Genomic DNA, 20,044 nt, shown 5'->3' with positions numbered 1-20,044 from the left:
TCAGATCATAGGTCCTATAGTCCACTGTAAAGATGTTGTCTTTTCCTCAGAGTGGGACCAGCAGCCATTAAAAGCTTAGGAATAGGGGAGCAATATAACGTTAGGTTATAACAGGATCACGCTGGCTGCTATGTTAAGGATAGACAAGGGGGAAAAGGCAAATGGCGGGGAGACTGGTTAGGAGAATACTACAATAATCTAAGTAAGAAATGAGAGTAATTTGGATCAGAATTGCAAAGTGAAACTGGTGAACAATGGGTCAAATTTTGACTATATTAAGAAGGCAGAACAAACACGACTTGCAGAAGACTGGATGTGGGTATGAGAGAAAAGTCAAAGATGATGTAAAGATTTTTGCCTTAAGCAACTGGAAGGGCAGAACTGCCATTAACTAAGATAGGGACTGCTATGGTTGGAACAGTTTTTTTGTTTTTTTTTTAATAACTGTTAAGTTATTAATCATCCAAGTAGTAATGTTGAATAAGCAATCAGATAGATGAGTCTTCAGTTTAGGAGACAGGTTTGGGCTGAGACATAACATTGGTAGTAATCAGACTATATGTTATTTAATGCCAGGAACATGGGTGAAATCACCAAAGAAGTCAGTGTAAATAGATGGAAGAAGTGGTCCAAAGACAGAGTCTTGGGGATCTCCATTAACTAGTTATGTGAGTTTTGTAAAAAGGATACTGCTTGATCTGTACACCTCAAGAACTGTCCTAAGTGTAAAGCGAGATACTGAAGATAAGAAATGGCTTTTAAATAGTGACTTATTAAGACAAGTGAGTTTTATATCTCACTCATGGATCCTATAATAATTCCTTTCTTCTTTCCACTTGCTCCCTCTTTTCTGTAACACTTACTGAGCACTGACAGGTTAAGGGAATACAGCTACACTGACAAGTTAGGGGATACCAAGACAAGTAAGACATAACCCGTGTCTGAGATACTTGAAGGAAATACAAGAGACAAATAAATCAACTGCAATGTATTTTGATAACAGCTCTGAATAGAGTTATGCACAAGAACTTTCAGAAACATAAAGGATGAGCTTTATCAGGGAAGAGTAAGCTGAATTGAAAAGGACCAATGGGAATCAGCCAAGAAGAGGAAAGTTCAATAGTAGAAACTTCATGAGGCAAAGAGATATGAAAAATCATAAAAGATTGAAGGGGTGCAAATAGATCCTTATGGCTGGTGAAAGATGAGGACTTTCTATTCCAAACTAAGAAGTTCATCCTTTACTGTGTAATAACAAGAAATTGTTTCAAAATCTTCATCAGTATTGCATTTAAGAAAAACATCTCTGACATAAATGTGGAAGATGCATTTGGTGGGGGAACACCTGGAAATAGGTGACAGCTTTGAAACTGGGCATGTCAAATCTTTTCTGGATTTCAGGTCTTTTAACCAAGTTCATAACCATCTGCTACTTTTTGAGACAAATTGTAAGGCCATCTCATTTATTCTAGGAATTTGGAGCTTTATGGGACTTTTTGGAAATAATGCATTATTCTATATGTTGGGAAACTGAGTCCCAGAGAACCAAAGAGAATAGATAAGGGTCACACACCTAATTACAGAGACCCATTACTGATAGCCATTTCTTCTAATTTCTAGATTATTACTCTTTATCTAACAAGACTAACTGTTGTTAAACATTTATCTTGAAAGAAAAAATTGAAACTATGAAGAAAAAAATTTTACTTCTGCTTTTAAGTTGGCATTACAATTTACTGCAGCTCATTAGAAATCACAAGTTTATTTATGATGTTTTCATGATTTATTTGTTGCTATTTTGTAAAGTGTTTAGAATACCAGTAGAGAAATAGGATGTATGAAAAATAACTGAGTATTTCATTAGTCCACCCTTTAAAGAGAGATGCTTTTTTCAGCTCACTGAACTGTCTGTGGAAATGCCAGGAAAGAAAAAGGCAACAACATTGGGGAAATTAGGATACAACCATGCTGGGTCAAAACTGCATCTTCTGGCAACTGGCCTTAAAATACTATGCCCGGGGTACTTGGAGCATAATAAAAGCTGGGATTTCAGTGGCTAGGTATCATAGAAACTTTCAATTGTAAAGGCTGGCACAGGTTTAATCAATGTAGCTTACATTTACTTGCTCATCCTTTAAGTGATATAATCAAAACACTTTTTTAAAAAAATTAGAAAACTATAAGAACAGAAATTGAAGTACTCAGCAGTAATTTTAAGTTTTCATATTCTGACTTAATTCTAAGCTTAAAGAAATCAATGTAGGAGGATTCCATCATCTCTACTAAACATTTCTTTTTTATTTATCCTAAATTGTCATCCTTAGCACTAATATTTAAAACATTAATGTTAAAAAACTAGAGAGAGAATACCTAGACTAAGCTTATACTTTAGGTTCAGTAATATGAAGGCTATATATATTGCTTTTTAGTCCCATAATATTTACAAAATATTTTTTATTTCAGAGATTTTCTTTTTCAGAGAATGAAACACTTGGAAGCAAGGATATTAAAAGTTTGAGGGAAAAAATACAAACTAATTTGCCCGAACATATCAAACCCAGTAACTGAAACACAAGCAGGTTTGTAAAATCAAAAGGGATGAAGTATAAATCATAAGATCATTGTATGCTAGCCAGAGAAGCAACACAATTACTAGCTTTTTGTGATATCCCAGACTTAAGATAATTTTCTGAAATATAACAACAGTTAAAATGTATGGAGAAGCATATTGTCCTCTGCCTTTTTTTATTGTCTTTTGTCCAAACTAAGGGGGCGTCTCAGGAATCCCTGGAGAATTAAGACTGAGCTAAATCACAGATATATACAAAATTCTCAAAAGATTAAAAGCATTTGGATATACAGGGTTAAATTTTAGTTTAAAGGATATGGCAAAGCTTAATTGGTGGTTTTAGAGAAAAGCATTCCCTCAATCTAAAAGTTACAGTTACTGATGCCTGAAAAAAATACAGCTCAGCTAGACTATTCTATAAACCATAGATCTACACAGAAATCTATCACAAGAGACAGTACAGTTGGGGAACTTTGCAACTAGATTTATAAGTTCTATTATGAGATTATTAAACTCTTCTCTTAGAAATAAAACCATGATAAATATTCCTCTTCGCTTCATAGTAACAAAACAGTAGAAAAACTCTTGTAGTTTCGTAATCATATTTCCTCTATACATACAGTGTGTTCCACCTATAGAATGATAGTAGCGGATGTCTAGGATTTTCAGTGCTTTACAATTCATAAATATACATCTGTTGGGGCCACTCATTGTAATCAAAGACATATACTTAAATCTGCATAGATGATGAATGGAGGAAATGAAAGAAAAAGAATCAGCATTTCCCATATATGTAGATAAGAAAATTTATATAATATTTCATAATACAACCTGACAAAAGATTTAATACTAAAAGAAAAGGTTTATTTTAGTTAAGTCTAAATGTTTCTAAAATTTGATGTTGTAATTTACCGAATGAAAACGATATTACAAACTTAAAAACACTGAAATTCATCAATGCGCCATCCTAAGTGAGGAGAAACTCCACATGTAAAGCATAAGTTAACATAACTCAATTGACATCAGTTGTTTTAGGAAGTTATTCCCAAACTTACAATCTAGAATAAGTATAAAGAATACACTGTTAGCATGTTTTCAATAGAACAAATAAACTATTGTCTAACAAAAGGAATATCCTAGGTGATTTCCACTGCGATTGTACAATATTATTATGTATGATTTAGTTACAAAGAAATGAGCAACTGAGTTTACAGCTATTTTTCAACTAAAGATATAAATGAAAAATACATTATTGGTAGAGTAAGACCCATGCTAATTCTGTGTTTGAAACTGTAAGTATTAAAGATTTGCTTCTAAAGCCTGTCTTCTTGGGTTCTATTTTCAAGGAATTCAATCTGATGTTAAAAGACATGTCATAACTTGAATTTCAGACTTTAGTGCTTCAGAAATATGTTTATATACTTCATAATGTAATTATAGCTACCTTAAGACAGATAAGGCAAATGGTAGCAATATATTGGAAATATAATTGAAAAATGCAGTTGTCCAGAAGCACTTGTGGGGATGATGTCTCAGAAAAGCTGCTCAAAGCTCCAGAGTTTGAAGTTAAATTTTTGATGTTGTCACTCTCAATCTATTGAATGGCTGACAGACAATCAAACCCGTCTGGCTGGCTGGCAGCTCATTTTGCTGGCAGGTGGCAAACAATTAGACACACCAATTTGTGCCTCCTGATGACATTAAAGCATGAAACTAAGTTGTATGCAGGGCCTAGTGATTTGTGTGAAAGCATTTCAAAAATAATACTCTTTGCCGTGGCAACTCATTTCAGACTGCCACCTCCCATTATGGCTTTGAGCACTGAAGACGACAGACTTGAGTTACGTGCAGTGCAAGGCCGCTTCTGTTCAATCCGTCATCAGCGCCCCCTGAGACCTCAATCCCCTCCTTTCATCAATATCATCTCATCATTTACATTTGATAGTACTTGAGCTACTGCATATATTAACTACACTGGAGACCCTTCTCCTAAAAAGAATTTGAAATATGCTTTGTGCTCCTCGATTTCATTTCTACTTATGCAATTTAGAAGAATGATTCCACTCTCATTGCATTTTGCACAAATGCTACCAGGAACAAGTGGAAAGTTCTATTTTTTGTAAAGCAATATCCTCAAAAGTGTAATAAATTTTGAGTAGCTAAGAATATTGGCACTCAGATGACTGCTTCGTTAAGTTTTAATGAAAAAAACTGTTCTAACGATAATCCAAATTAGAACAGAAATATTTTACTTAATGTTTATTTCACTGGATTTTCTTATGCAATGATTCTCTGTATTTACTGTTTTATATTTGAACAAAATTTAGGTATAGAACTTAAAAATTAAATGGAACATAAAACTTATGACCCCAAGTTAAATTATTATAACATTTATTTATAGATAAAGATTTATAGATATACACAATTACAAATACTTACATGCTTATGCTTATATAAATTCATAAACACAAATACACATATATCCTGGGAACACAAACCAAATATGAATTGGCATAAGGAACATCCAAGGAACTATATGAATGAACCTCCAAACTATTAAAAAAAAAAAAACAATTTCCTACCTTTTATACCCCTCCTTTTTTAGTTTTTAAAAAACTTCTGACACTTAACACATTTTATCTTAGAGACAACTATCTGCAAACATTTTATCTCCTTTTACTACTTTAAGTTCATAGAAAACAAACCTGATTCTATCTCTTTATATTTGACATGATGACTAATGCCATTCATATTTTCACAATAAATTTTCAAGAAATATCTGTAGGATGCTGGTTAAAATGCTTACAGGCAAAATTTAAATCATATTTGTGTATGAAAAAGATAATTCATCCTAACTGAAAATGGCTTTACGGCCACACCTCAACCTCTAAACTCTAAAAAATTACTGTGTCTAACTGGGACAAAGCAGTTTGGCTATTTTAGAGAAAACATTATGGAATATATATTACATTTTGACTATATATTTATTTTGACATTTAAGAAACATCTGATTTCCTAACTTGATCTTTTCTCCCTAAAACAAAAAACAATTACTTTCCAGTTTCCTCACATATATGTATATATAAATGTATATAATATATAAAACATATATATATATATATATAATGACTTCTCCAATCTACTCTAGTCACTTGATGATAGATTATAATCAGAATCTGTGTTTCCCTATTTCCAATTCAATGTGCTATCCGCCATTTCATATTGAACCCCCTTTTTTGAAACATATTATTAAAATGCCTGACTATGAGATCAATCCGGTCGGCCTGTCACTTTGATAGTCTTTGTAGTAAGAATCTACAGTAAAAAATATAATGTTTTCAAGACCCTCCTAATATTTTTAAATTAACAGACTCTGATTTTCCTTCTATGCATAGAGCACTGTAAATAGTTAAGTTCAGTACCTACCTGTCAAAGGAATGAAACTGCATAGGAAGAATAGCTTGTGCTTCTCTCTTCAGTGCTGGATCTGGGTATGGGATAGGTTCAGGGCCACATTCTGCAATTTCAACTGGGGCGGCCACAAGACTTTTCAATATTTCCTTGACATTGATGCCTTTGGTTTGACTAATGCTAGATATAGATGGCGCAGGCTTCAACATTTCACTGGGGTTCTCAGTTAGGCTTTCCTGTGACTTTTTCACTTCGGATGACAAAGTGGATAACAGTTCACTCATGGCATCAGGGCCTGTGCTAGGCTCTAATTCTGCCCCATTCAGGATGCTAGCCACTTGCTCCTCTCCGATTCCTGAATCAGTATGAGGAATGGAACTTTCTAGATGAATATCTTCACCAGGGGTTGGCGTTTCTTTTTCCTTTACCGTGTCTGGAAATGCAGCAGGTGTTTCTGTAATGAAAGAAACTGATTTAAACAAAAAGCTTCACGAGTAAAAACCCAGTATTATCAATAAAATATACTCACATATTAGAATAAATTAAAAAAAACCTGCAAGGAACAAAAAATCTGCTAAATGGATGTGCATAACAACACAACTTGATTAAAACATATCAACCACATACACATGTCATTTTGTTTGGCAAGCATCAACAGAACCCTGTTTCTTTTATAAATCATCTGGCATTTCAAAATTGATATATAAGCATGGAGAAATAGTTCCTACCACAATTGCTTATAGCAGCTTGTAAATAATTATTATATAAAGCTCCCCTTTTATACTTTTGTTAGCTACCAATCATGCAAGATAAATTATTATACTTCTCCAATATCTCCTTAAAAATATTAAGTTACTTTTATATCTTTTTTGGTATTTCAGTAACCAATAATGAAATGCCTGATTGAAATATTTAAACTAAAGATATATTTTAAGTTACACATAATACATAAAATTCTAAAGAGCTAATTGCAAAAAGCATGTCAAATGATTAGTTCAAAAGGATAAATGCTTTGATAATAGAATAGTGAGCCTCACGAATCTAACCTATATGTGCCTTTAAGAACAATTATTTTGGAATACTCATGATGATTCTTTGTGAATAAATATAAATTTCAATTTGTGAAAACTGAATCACAAATATGTATGAAAACGTATATAATATTACTAATTAAAACAGATAAAAAGAAAACCATCTTTAAAATGTTAAATTCCTATTAAATCTCATTATACAAAGGTCACTATAATAAAGTTTTTCATATAATAAAATGTTACCAAATTCTAAATGATGACCCTGAAAAATTTATCTAATCTAAGTATAATGGGAATAATAATAGCTTTTAACTTAATAAAGTCATGTTGAAAAAGAAAATAAGATACACACTTATTTACTTGCAGTTCCTGCATGAAGTACTTAGTAAATGGCAGCTATTTGTATTACTTTAATAACTAATAGTTATTCTTTGTAATACAAGAAGGGCAAGCTAAATTATGTCTATGATCTCTTCGAAATTAACATCTGTAAGTTCTTTAAAACTGCCCTTAGGTTTGTTTGTTTATTTATTCATTCATTCATTCTTGGCTTGTTGGGTCTTCGTCGTGGTGCGTGGGCTTCTCATTGTGGTGGCTTCTCTTGTTGTGGAGCGTGGACTCTAGGCACGTGGGCTTCAGTAGTTGTGGCATGTGGGCTCAGTAGTTGTGGCTCGCAGGCTTAGTTGCTCCACGGCATGTGGGATCCTCCCGGACCAGGGATCGAACCCATCTCCCCTGCACTGGCAGACGGATTCTTAACCACTGCACCACCAGGGAAGTACCGAAACTGCCCTTAGGTGTTTTTGTTGTTGTTGTTGTTGATTTCTTTGTTTCTTTGATTTGAAAAGTTATTAGAACAGGAAACTAAGGATATACATCTCTCAGAAGTCCATGTCATGTGGCAGTTTTCCTCATATTTATTAAATAGGTTTTAGTTTTGCTTGTTTGTTTGGGCAAGGATGTTAGAATTGAAAGAACAAAAGATTACTCTGTAGAACATGATAATAATATTCAAACACTAGATGAACAACATGAAAAACAGGTTTTTCTTAGTTGCTCTCAAGGCTAAAACTTAAAATAACTGCATAAAGTTTTTTTGAGAAGACAGAAAATTTCAGTAATATTACTGGCAAAACACTAGAGAAGGAAAAAGGTAAGAGGTAAAGATAACAATTTGGCGTTTTTAAAATAAAACCTTGTGAGAGCAGATTAAGACAAATTAGAATAACAGCATTAGGAATAAGATGAAGAGAAAGAATCAAGATGCTTCTGAAATATCTAGCTTGAAGAAAAAAAATAAAAAGAATGGTGATATGTCACTAACTGAAGAAGAAAGCAAAAAAGAAGCAAGTTTATTCAGGAAAATAATGAATTAATTGAGTATGCAGAATCTCTGGAACATTTATATCTGTAAGTCAAGGAAACTATGGCCATATATTTAGGGAACATTCAAACAGAGGTGACAATCAAATTTTGGAAACTGATGAAATTACCTAGGAATATAGGATGGGAAGATGGCTAAGCCAGTTATTTCCACTCTTAGAGATACTACTGAGTTTACTTAATGCATGTTTAATCTACAGATTACATATTCTTGGAGAGAAAACAATTACAGCAGAAAAATCAGGAGAGAATTAAACAGCGATAGTGACATTTCTATGGCAACAGGACAGAGAATGTAAACACAGAAACAAAATGAGAACTCTAACATCAACAAAATATCACAGTGGAATAGTTACTAGCGTGGGCTAACTTTTCTTACAGAGTTTAATTGTCAAAAGGCATATAGTCAAGTCTAGCACTTAGTCTAAATTTAGCTAATTTATAGATCTTGTCTACAGGTTTGGCTTTACCCTAACATGATGTCTCAGAATCTTTATTTATGATGTGTTTTACATTAAGAGCTACATAAAAATGTAAACTTTTCAAGTTGTATTTGTCTGAAATATAAGCATTTTGCTAGCAAACAAAATATCTAAGAAAATAAAATCTTTGGTTTGTGTCCACAAAGTGTCATATAAAAAGATTTTTTCTACCAACTATACAGTTTTTTGCTTTTCTATTCAACTGACTCTCTCAGTAGACAACTAAAATCTATAGCTCAGTAGCTAGATACATGGAACTTCAATATAAATGTTGACCTCTTGATTATAAAACACAATTAAAAGTTTATTAAATTTGAATATTAAAATATTTTCAAATGACTCATGAAAATATTTATACAGTAATAAAAATCTTAATTTTTTTTACTGTGAATGATAAAAGAATTATTTCAAGAGAGCAGTAATTTTGATATTTCAATAAGAATTCTATTCAAATACATAAGTTTTGTAAAGTCTATGATCTTATTCACCTAGAAATAAAAATAAACACCAATGAAAAATTTTATAACAGTAATTGCAAATAGAAAACAGGTCAATACTCAAAAAACCTACCTTAATTTCCCATTATGCATTTACAGAACACACTCTGAGATGATAGCATAAGCTTCAGCTTAGACGAATTACATGTTTCCAGAATGCTTCTTTGTAACACTAAAGTACTTTGAGGATTTAACCCAAGTGACTTCAATAGAAGCTAAGCATGAGCAGCACAGAAAGTATAAATGATTGCACCTGTGCAGGTTATATTACTGACAGGAGACTTGGCAACTTTTCAGTAGTTCTCGACAGTTTCTGTAGCAATAGGCCATGTCAGTACACAAAGGAGAAATATTACTAGCCTGAGTGATCTTAACCTTGTCAGAACAGGCAGTTGGGTGCCAGATGCCTCTTTTTCTTACTGTTTTTCATTGAACCTAATGAGTTCATCTAATGCATGTTCGGAAAAATATGGGGTTAAGTTCAGCAAATGACATGATTTCTACATTGTGACCTCATTTAACACATTCCTTCCACCAAAAATCTTGTTTTATGATAATTTATGAAGTGTTTCAATATTTCTTACCTATTAAATTACTCAAATTGCTATTTTCCCAACTACTTTAATAAGGAATAACATGAAAGGAACATATAGCTTCTTGTTAGTATAGCACTAAAAATTACATCAAGATTACTTATTTGCTCTTCAAATAGTAATATTAAGCAAACTATTCACATTAGAGTAATTTAAAGTAAACAAAAAGATCTGTATATAACTTGTATATCTTGTTTATATTAAATGCAAATTAGTTAAATTGCATAAAAATTAACCAAAACTCCAAGGAGAAAAGAAAATACAGAGCCCAACCACTCTATCAGCTATTCTCTCTACTTATCTTCAATTTCTACCTCTCATCCCTAGCTCTGGTCCCTTTATCTGCAGATCAGTATCTCCCACCCTAAAAGAACAACCTCTTACTCCCGCCTCCCTTCAGCTACTTTGGGTATTTCTCCTTTCTTTCTGAAAAGAATATGTCATAAGAAAGATCATGGGAATGTAGTCAAGTTGATAAAGGTTTCAATTCTGGCTCCACAGCTTACTAGTTTTCCATGTTATCTTGAACAAGTTAGTTACGCTTTAAAAGCTGCAAGGACCACACTTGAAAAATGTAGATCTTATGTGTGCTATGAGGATTAAGAAATGTATCAGGCTATCACCTGTAATGTGCTTGCTTGATTTAGCTTCCCAAAGGCTTAGAAGATTTCCACAGACATCTCAAAATTAACACATCTAAAAATGGAAGTCTTGGTCATTCTCTTCAAATAATCTACCTCCGTTCTTGCTTGCTTTGACAAATGATTACTTATCATCTCGGTACTTCAGACCAGACAGCTAGGTATTATCTTTGAAAACTTCTCATACCCTCATGCCCCACATCCAATCTATTACCATATCCTGTCAATTTTACTTCCAAAGTATGTCTAATTTATCTTCCTGTTTAATCTCTACTGCCGCCACACCTTAGTCCTAAGCAATAGCAGTTCGTACCTAGAAAGCAACAGCCTCGGATGGTTTATTCAGTTTCCCTCAATGCCCCTCTAATCTATTCCCTCACTGTTCTCAGAATACTCTTGTAAAATTGTAAACCAGAATACTCTTGTAAAATTGTATGATACTTGTAGCAGGCAGAATTATGCCCCCTCCCTCCCAACGACGTCCACGACCTAATCTCCACAACCTGTGAATATTACCTTACATGGCAAAAAGGACATTAAATGGAAGGGCTTTGAGAAGAGACTAGCCTGAATTATCCAGGTGGGCTCAATCAAACCTCAAAGCAGAAAACCTTTCCTAGCTGTGCTCAGAGGAAGATGTGACTACAGAAGAATAGTCCGAAAGATGCACAGTTCTTGGTTTTAAAAATGGAGGAATAAGAAACAAAGCCATAAGCCAAGAATATGAGTGGCCTCTGGAAGCTGGAAAAGGCAAGGAAAACAGATTCTCCTCAAGAGCCTCCAAAAAGGCATGCAGCCTGGAGGATGTCTTGATTTTAGCCTGGTGAAATCCATGTTAGACTTCTGACCTAAAGAACTATAAAATAATAAATTTGTCTTGTTTTAGGCCAGTAAGTCTGTGGTAATTTGTTATGGCAGCAATGGAACACTAATATAACTCTCCTCTGCTTAGTTTAAAAACCAGATCCTTAGTATAGTTTACAAGCCCTACATGATTTGGTTCCTGCTTACTTGTCTAAATTCATGGAATGCTTCTCTTTCACTTGATTCTTATGTTCCACCCCACATACGTTCCCAAAATATGCCCAGGAATTTCTCTGAATATGTGGCTACATTTTCAGAAATGTGCTTCCACTATCCCCATTCTTTTTCCCAAACTAACCGAATTCATTGTTTGGTTCAAAGCTTAAATATCACTTCTATAAGGCCTTTCCCAACCCCCAAATTAAATTAGGTTTCTTCTTTTGTACTTTCTCATAATAATCTGTAATTTTATTTCTTCGAATACAACATAGCTTGCAATTATATATTTAAGTGTGTGGTTTCTAAAAGTCTATCTTCCTCACTAGATTGTTAGCTTCATAAAGATAGGGACTTTGTGATCACTATTATGTATCTCCAGTACCTAGTATGTAATAGGAAACCATTCATTTATTCAGCAAATACATAATGAATGAATCATAAGGTAAGTTGGAAAAAAGATCAAATTAGAAGATGAAAAAAAAAAGAGAGGAGGGAGGCTTTTGTTGGTACCCTTACTAACACTGAAAACAGACATTTATTTTAAAGAGTTGAAGTTTTAAAAACATATTTGTTAGGGATAACTGAGCATGATTTTCACCTGTAAATAAGATAAAATATATAGGATATGTGACATCAGTATCCAATAAGAATTCTATAAATATTATACTAATGACAGTGTAGAGTACACGTAAAATAAATAATGCACCCGTATAATGAATTACGAGTCCATTAAAAATGACTCCAAAAGCAAGATAAAATAACAAATGTGCAAGCTGAAAATCACAGTGTTTGATTATATGAATGTAGCAATTTATTTAATAAATGTTAGCTTTACTTCTAAGTATGCAATAAATAAAAACTGAGTGGTAAAAAAATTATTGGCATATCTTTCACTGCTCCCTTAATATATATTTCTAAGAGTAAAATTAGTAGAACAAGGATCACGGATATTTTTATTCTATGTAAAATGCACATATTTATATTCTCACCCTTCAAAATTTTGCCCAATTTGAAAATTATGGTACAGTTTTGTTTCAATATAAATGTATTTGATTATGAGTAGATTTAAATAAATTTCCCTTATTTGTACTTACATTGCCTTTCTCCTACTAACTGTTCAGCTATTTTTTACATTTTTCCATTGCTGTGATATATTCTTTTAATTGATCTGTAAGAGTTCTTTATTTATTAAGGATTAACTTTTATCACATAAATGTAAATTTTTTCCTGTTTGCATTTTTTCTTTTAATTTTGTTAACATTTTCAGACATGCAGATAAATAAAACTTATTTAGTCATATCTTTACAACTTCAGTCTTTGATGTTATGATTTAAAACATCTTTTCTTATATTATATAAATATTAATTTTAATTTTCTTGAGTTATGTTCAGTTTCCTTTTTCACTTTAAATTTTAATACATGTGGAATTTATTTAGCATGTTATATGAAATAAGGACATAAATTTATTTTTTTCAATTGGCTACCCCATTTGGTAATACCAATACCACTTGCCAAATAATACTTCCTCTTCCATTTGATTAGAAAAGTTGTATTTATTATATATGAAATACTCATACAAATTCCTACCTATTTGTAGACTGTTTATGCCATATGTCTATTCTCGTGTAAGTGGCACAATATCTTAATTATTTTATTTCCTGTGAACATAATTCTTTTCCCTGACAATAAATTGCTAGAGGAAAACTAATACAACATATTTATTTGTAAGATCACCTAAATATTAACATTCTTCTTTTGAAACCTAATGTGAAATAATTAACATAAAGCTTCTACAGCTTCTAGGACAAGCTATGAATAAAAATTTCCTTTCTCTGTTTTAAGTATGTTTATTAATGAAATACATTTTATGGCTACCATCAATATTCAACTTTTTAAAAATTGTTTAGCTTTCTCAATAACTTACCCATTTACTTAACAAACATTTACTGTATGTACTTCCAAGTGCCATGCTAGATATTAGGAATTACCTTCTTCAAGCACACATTCTAATAGACAAACAAATAAATAAATTGTATAAGTGCAAGAAGGGAAATAAAGAGGATGCCATGATAAGAAAATAAGGTGGTTGTGGGGTGGAAGCTCCTTAGCTATAGTAGTCGGGGAAAGCCTCTGTGAGGAGGTGACCTTTAACCAGACACCTGAAGGATAAGTACTCTACAGTCATACAAAAAATAGGGAAAAGAGAGAGCCAAAAACTAGGAACAAAATACAAAGATCACGAGGCAGGAAAGTGCTTGGCATGATTTAAGAACTAAAAGGTAGTTTCATTGTAGTGAGCAAATGCAAGAACCACATGAAATGAAGTTAGGAAGGTAGTGATATTTTACTCTAAATGTTATGAGAAATTTTTATGTCAAAAAGAGACATAATCTCATTTATATATATATATTTTTTTAAACTTTGGGTTTATTTATTTATTTATTTATGGCTGTGTTGGGTCTTCATCTCTGTGCGAGGGCTTTCTCTAGTTGCGGCAAGTGGGGGCCACTCTTCATCGCGGTGCGCGGGCCTCTCACTATCGCGGCCTCTCTTGTTGCGGAGCACAGGCTCCAGACGCGCAGGCTCAGCAATTGTGGCTCACGGGCCTAGTTGCTCCGCGGCATGTGGGATCTTCCCAGACCAGGGCTCGAACCCGTGTCCCCTGCATCGGCAGGCAGATTCTCAACCACTGCGCCACCGGGGAAGCCCTCATCATTTATATTTTAAACTGCAGCAAAACTATAAAAAATCAAATAAAGATCAGCAAGACAAGGGGCGAGGAAACCACTTTGGAGACGACTGTAGTAATCCAGATAAGTTAGAACTAGAGTAGTCTTGCCACTATAAGTTAAGACATTTTAACTGTTTTGAAAACTATAGGAATCCCTTAGGAATTTTTTGAAAGAAAAATTATTATATTTGTTATATTATAAAATATTTATTATATGAATGTATTATATTAAATATAAATTACATTTCATTACATTACTTTATTATTTCACATAATAATGTTAATTTAAAACTTGTCATCAGTAACAGACTAAATCAGCGGTCCCCAACTTTTTTTGGCACCAGGGACTGGTTTCGTGGAAGACAATTTTTCCACAGATGGTTGGTGGGGGGCGGTTCAGGTGGTAATGTGAGCGATGGGGAGCGGAGCTGCAGATGAAGCTTCCCTCGCTAGCCTGCCGCTCACCTCACCTCCTGCTGTGTGGCCCAGTTCCTAACAGGCCGCGGACCAGTACCGGTCTGTGGCCCGGGAGTTGGGGGCCCCTGGACTAAATGACTAGAGACAAGAAGTCCAAGGAAGAAACTACGCAATACTCCAAGGGCTGAAGGACTATCAAAGATTAAGAAGAAGAGCGAGGCCAAAGAGCTAGTTCAGAATTTTTTAAAAGGCTCAATAACGAGGTGAAAAAAGGCAGTAAAGTGTGAAGGAGTTGAAGAGTAGTCCAGATCAGTCTTCTCAAAACAGAAAATAAAAGCACAAAAGCTTGTAATATTTGACTCCATAGACATAAAATTAAATTTCAATAAATATAATCAGAACAAAGGTAAATTGGGAAAAAAAATACAAAAACTATCCATGTTGTTGACTGAAAGTGTGGGTATAGGTGATCAATCTAGACAAATGTTACTGTACTTGTAACTTTTTTCAGTATACATCATAAATAAACAAAAAGTTTTAAGCAAAGAGCGATTCCCCAGAAGAAATGCCTATATAAACATTTTGAACAAATACTAGGAATATAAATATTTAAAGTTTATAATGTGATGAACTTTTGCTTGTTAACTTATCTAATCCAAGTAGAACTGGCAATACTACTACTCATGGGAATAACATATAGCTAGCCTATTTTTGTTTTATTTTAATTACACGCAGAGTGGAGAAAGCCATGTCACGGAGTTATGTTGACAGAATGAGAACTCAGAGAGCTCACAATATGTATTCATTTTATACTTTTACCCAAAATGAAACTAGAAATGCTGTATCTTCAAAATATACCCTCAATGTTCATCAATACTCATTTCCAATAATTTATCCCATATAGTTATAATCTAACATAAATTATATTTCAATGAAAGAAATAGATTCCAGATCCATAAATTTTGTATATACGAATCTTCTTTTAATGTTAAAATAAAATACAAGACATTCTATCAAATGCATAAAATGATAGGAGATAACTTTTCAAGATAAGCAAAATCAAGATCATTCTTAAGATAGAGATACTTCATTGATAATTATTATATAATAAATATTAAAATAATTTTTATTAAATTATGCAAGATGTCATAGAAACTGTGTACTTCCAACATTCTAACTTTTATTTTTGTTCTTTCATCTTTTCTGACACTAAAAATACATGTTGCAATCCTTTCCTGCTTGGAAGTACTAAGTTCATTTAACACAGTTTATACGTCTGACAAAGAGGCCAGTTCTACTAATTTTTAAAGAACGGAATGAAACTGGATTCTTATCCTGTAAAAACACTAAGAATTGACTTTGTATTTCCAACATCATCAACAGAACTTTTCCTCTCAATAACCACTGCATGACAGCACACAGTAACAGTTACTTACTATCACCTTCCATATTATCATATAATTAAAAGAATAGAAAATTTACCACATCGGCCTTAAAGTAATTCAAAATTTTATTATACCACTAAGACCATTATGCAGTTCAGCTAAAACTGTTTCATAGTAAACGTTTCTTGATAAAGAAAGCAGTGCATAGATATTCTGATGCAGGCTCCTTCATCAGGTTAACTACTCCAGAGTATATTCTAGTCATTGCAGTTAACCTTTTGGAACACACTTCTACACAAAACAAATTCCAGACAGCACTCCAATCTAATCTAATCTAATTTAGTCTAATCCTTCTTAGTTTATACAACTCAGAGTTAGATGCCTTTGTAAGCAATAAAGCTGAAAAGAATTTTTCCTTTATTTCATCATTATGTCCAAAGTTTGAACGTTTATGAAAAATATCTGTGCATTCATCAAGTTGTAATAAGAAATACTTTGCTGCTTTATTTGTTCTATAAGTTGTTCTTCCATATCATTAGCCAATGTATGAAGTACATTGAATGGTGGTATCATCTGGAGCTCAAGGCCCTCTCTAAAATTACTCCGGTTATTGGAAGAATTCAGTCCCTTGCCGGGAAGTGCTCTCAGCTCCTACAAGGTGATCTCAGGTCTTTGTTGCATGGTCACCTCCATCTCAGCAATGAAGAACTTCCTTTATTTCAGATCCCTCTCACACTTTGAGGCTCTCTCATTTCCTCTTCCAAACCAGCCAGAGAAAACTCTCTGCCTTTACAGGGTTCATGTGATTAGGCCAGAGCTACCTGTATAATCACCTTTTCTTAAAAGCAACTGTGCTAAAAAGATGTGAATCAAGTATCAAAGGAGAAGAAGAAAAAAGACAAGACTAAAAGACCCACAAAGCAATGAACCAACCCTTGACTGGTTACAATGGATTGAATAATGTTCCCCCCAAATTCATGTCCCCCCAAAACCTGTGAATATGTCCTTATTTGAAAAAAAAGGGTCTTTGCAGATATAATCAAGTGAAAATGAGGTCAAACTGGATTAGAGTGGGGCCCATGTCCAATATGACTGGTATTCTTACAAAAAGAAGGAAATCTGGACACAGGCACAGAGGGAAGATGGTCATGTGAAGATGGAGACAGAGATTGGAGTTGATGCTCACACAAGCCAAGGAAAGCCGAGGATTGCCAGCACCCACCATAAGCTAGGAAGAAACAAGGAAAGATCCTCCCCTAGAGCCCTCAAGGAGAGCACGGCCCTGCTGACACTTTGATTTTGGACTTCTAGCCTCCAAAACTATGAGAGAATACATTTCTGTTTTAAGCCAAAAAAAAAAAAAAAAAAGCAACTGTGCTAACATATATAACATAACCCTGTCACAATAGTAAAATCTATCATATTCACTGTCCCAGGAATTATGCAGGGTGCGTACACGGGAAAATCCTGGCGGGGGGGGGGCATAGTCTGGCTCACCTTTGTTCTGCAGAGACTAAGCTCATGTTAATCTTACCCAGAGACATCATTTTGGCTATTTTATTTTTCATCTCTAAGACTGCAAATTGGTTCTTTTACAAAAATCTTCCATTTTTCTTCACATTATGTTCACTTTTTCTTTTAAATTGAAAAACATCTTGAACATATTTATAATAGATGTTGGAATGCCCTTATCTAACGATTCTGCTATATCTATCCTTTCTGAATCTGTTTCTATTGACTGATTTTTTTCTTCTGCTTATGCATCACATTTTCTAGCTTCTTTGCACATTTAATGATTTTTTATTAGATGCTTAACGTTGAATTTTACATTGTTTGGTGACGAATTTTTTAGTATTCCTTTAAAAAGAGTTGGAATTTTGTTCTGACAGAAATTAAATAACTTATCAGTTTGATGCTTTCGAGGCTTGTTTTTTTCAACTTTTTTGTTGTCATTTCCACAGTGGCCTTCATTTTAGGGCTAATTTAGTCCCACTAATAAGACGTGACTCTTCCGCAATCTCCAGTGAATGCCACCACTGTGCATATTATTATACATATAATTAGGCAGCCTTAATTTGCAGATGATACTTAAAGAAATATAATGGAATATAAATATAAAAACTATATTTTGCTCTCAATATCCAGGTATAAATACAACGTATTATATCTTCTTGAAACCTGAGGTGTATAATTGTTTATAAACAATTAGATTAAGGATGGTTATTGTATAACGATTGATGAAATTTAAGAATATCCAAACAGGTCAGGAGATGAGGTTAATATTACCTTTGTAAAATGAGTGGGCAAAGCTCTGCTCAGGAATTAACTTGGCAAGGAATCCATGGTTCAAACTTGGATGAGGGATAGATGGTATGACCACAACTGTGGAGAAAATTATGCAATCAAATTTGAGCCAGCATGTAACAACCTGCAACATGGTCCACTGAAGATCCAAGACAATTCTATATCACTACAACATGCAAACAGTACTAGCAATAAAGACCACGTTTCTGGAGGAAGGAAAGAAATTATGTATTAAGAGAAAGGAAACAATATACTTGTTAAGTAGAGTAATTTTAGCAACAGACACAGAGACATACAAACAGAAGAAAATCAGAACTGGAAGGTTCACTAAAATATTGCTTGCTTTATACATATATGACTGTTGTGCATGTATTAAAAATGAAGAAAGAGTTGATTAACATATAGAGTCTCAGGGTTTTAAATGGTCAAAAGACATAAACTGAAATGGTAGGATAACATTTAATTTGAAGAATAAAGTTAAAAGTAAAAGTATACTACAAAGAAATATCATGTTTACGAACTAAAAATAAATACAGCATGCAACAGCAAAGAATTATAGTTAAATATAATCTGTATTTCCACAACAGTGATAAAAAGTAAATGAGATATGATATGAATATGGAAAACAAAATGCAGAGATTTGACCACTAATTTCTACTCACTTTTAAAAATATTCATTTAATTTGTATATCATATGCATTTATTTAGGAAAGATAATTTCTATCACAAATTAATCCAGTGGTACATGAAATAACCACTGGGTTACTAAGGTCACACTGCAAACAACAGAGAAACAACCTTGATGTAAACACCCAGCAAGAAATGCAATTGATAAAAGGCTCCCCATGATATTAAAATATTAGTTGCCAGAAAATGTGTTTATCACTTCCAAGCAGAGTAGATAAAGCTGATAATGCATGAACTCCTACAACACGAGCATCTTCTATAGATGAGAAAGACAACATGATCCAAAATGGTTCATTGATGTCTAGAAGTCTTTGATTTTAGTTGAAGCAACTTTGGTATAAAGTTTAGAATGTATGTTTGTTTATTATAAATCTCTGACAGAATATTTAGATACTGAAATAACTACACACAATGAAAGAAAGAAAGAAAGAAAGAAAGAAAGAAAGAAAGAAAGAAAGAAAGAAAGAAAGAAAGAAAGAGAGAAAAAGAAAGAAAGAAGGAAAGAAAGAGGGATGCTATCTTTGAACTTGGGTATAAAGATTTATATTTTGGTTTATTGTTGATATTGAACTACTCTATAAGGACCTCCTACTTTCCTATGTTTATAAAGTTTAAAATTATACATTTAAAATATATGAGTTATTTGCATATTAAACAGTAGTATAAATGATTTGTATTAATTAATCGAAAAATTAAAACCAAAACTCTCTGATAAAATGAGAATATAGGAAATATCATTCTACGTTTTTGTGTAATTAAAGAATATTAAATTGGCATTTATATACCACCTACTTATAAATACTTGAGGTGATTATGAATAGAACCAGTTTAAATCTAGATGTAAAATGAAATAAAAAGGAGATAAATGATGATGAAAATTCAAATAATTA

At 33.1% G+C, this 20,044-nt stretch overlaps 1 protein-coding gene across 3 annotated transcripts in view; it reads right to left on the bottom strand.

The window, feature by feature from the left end:
* Window positions 1-20,044, bottom strand: part of NBEA (neurobeachin) — a 607,091-nt gene that overhangs the window by 387,595 nt on the left and 199,452 nt on the right. For all 3 annotated transcript variants that reach the window (XM_068526405.1, XM_068526406.1, XM_068526407.1), the window contains exons 29-30: window positions 18,450-18,545; window positions 5,996-6,434 (exon numbers count right to left, since the gene is read on the bottom strand). In XM_068526405.1, coding sequence (XP_068382506.1) covers window positions 5,996-6,434; window positions 18,450-18,545 — 535 coding nt within the window. The remainder of the gene's footprint in view (window positions 1-5,995; window positions 6,435-18,449; window positions 18,546-20,044) is intronic.

The sequence above is a fragment of the Eschrichtius robustus genome, chromosome 18 (assembly GCF_028021215.1).
Source record: "Eschrichtius robustus isolate mEscRob2 chromosome 18, mEscRob2.pri, whole genome shotgun sequence".
Taxonomy (NCBI): domain Eukaryota; kingdom Metazoa; phylum Chordata; class Mammalia; order Artiodactyla; family Eschrichtiidae; genus Eschrichtius; species Eschrichtius robustus.
This window is presented reverse-complemented; position numbering and strand designations above follow the sequence as displayed.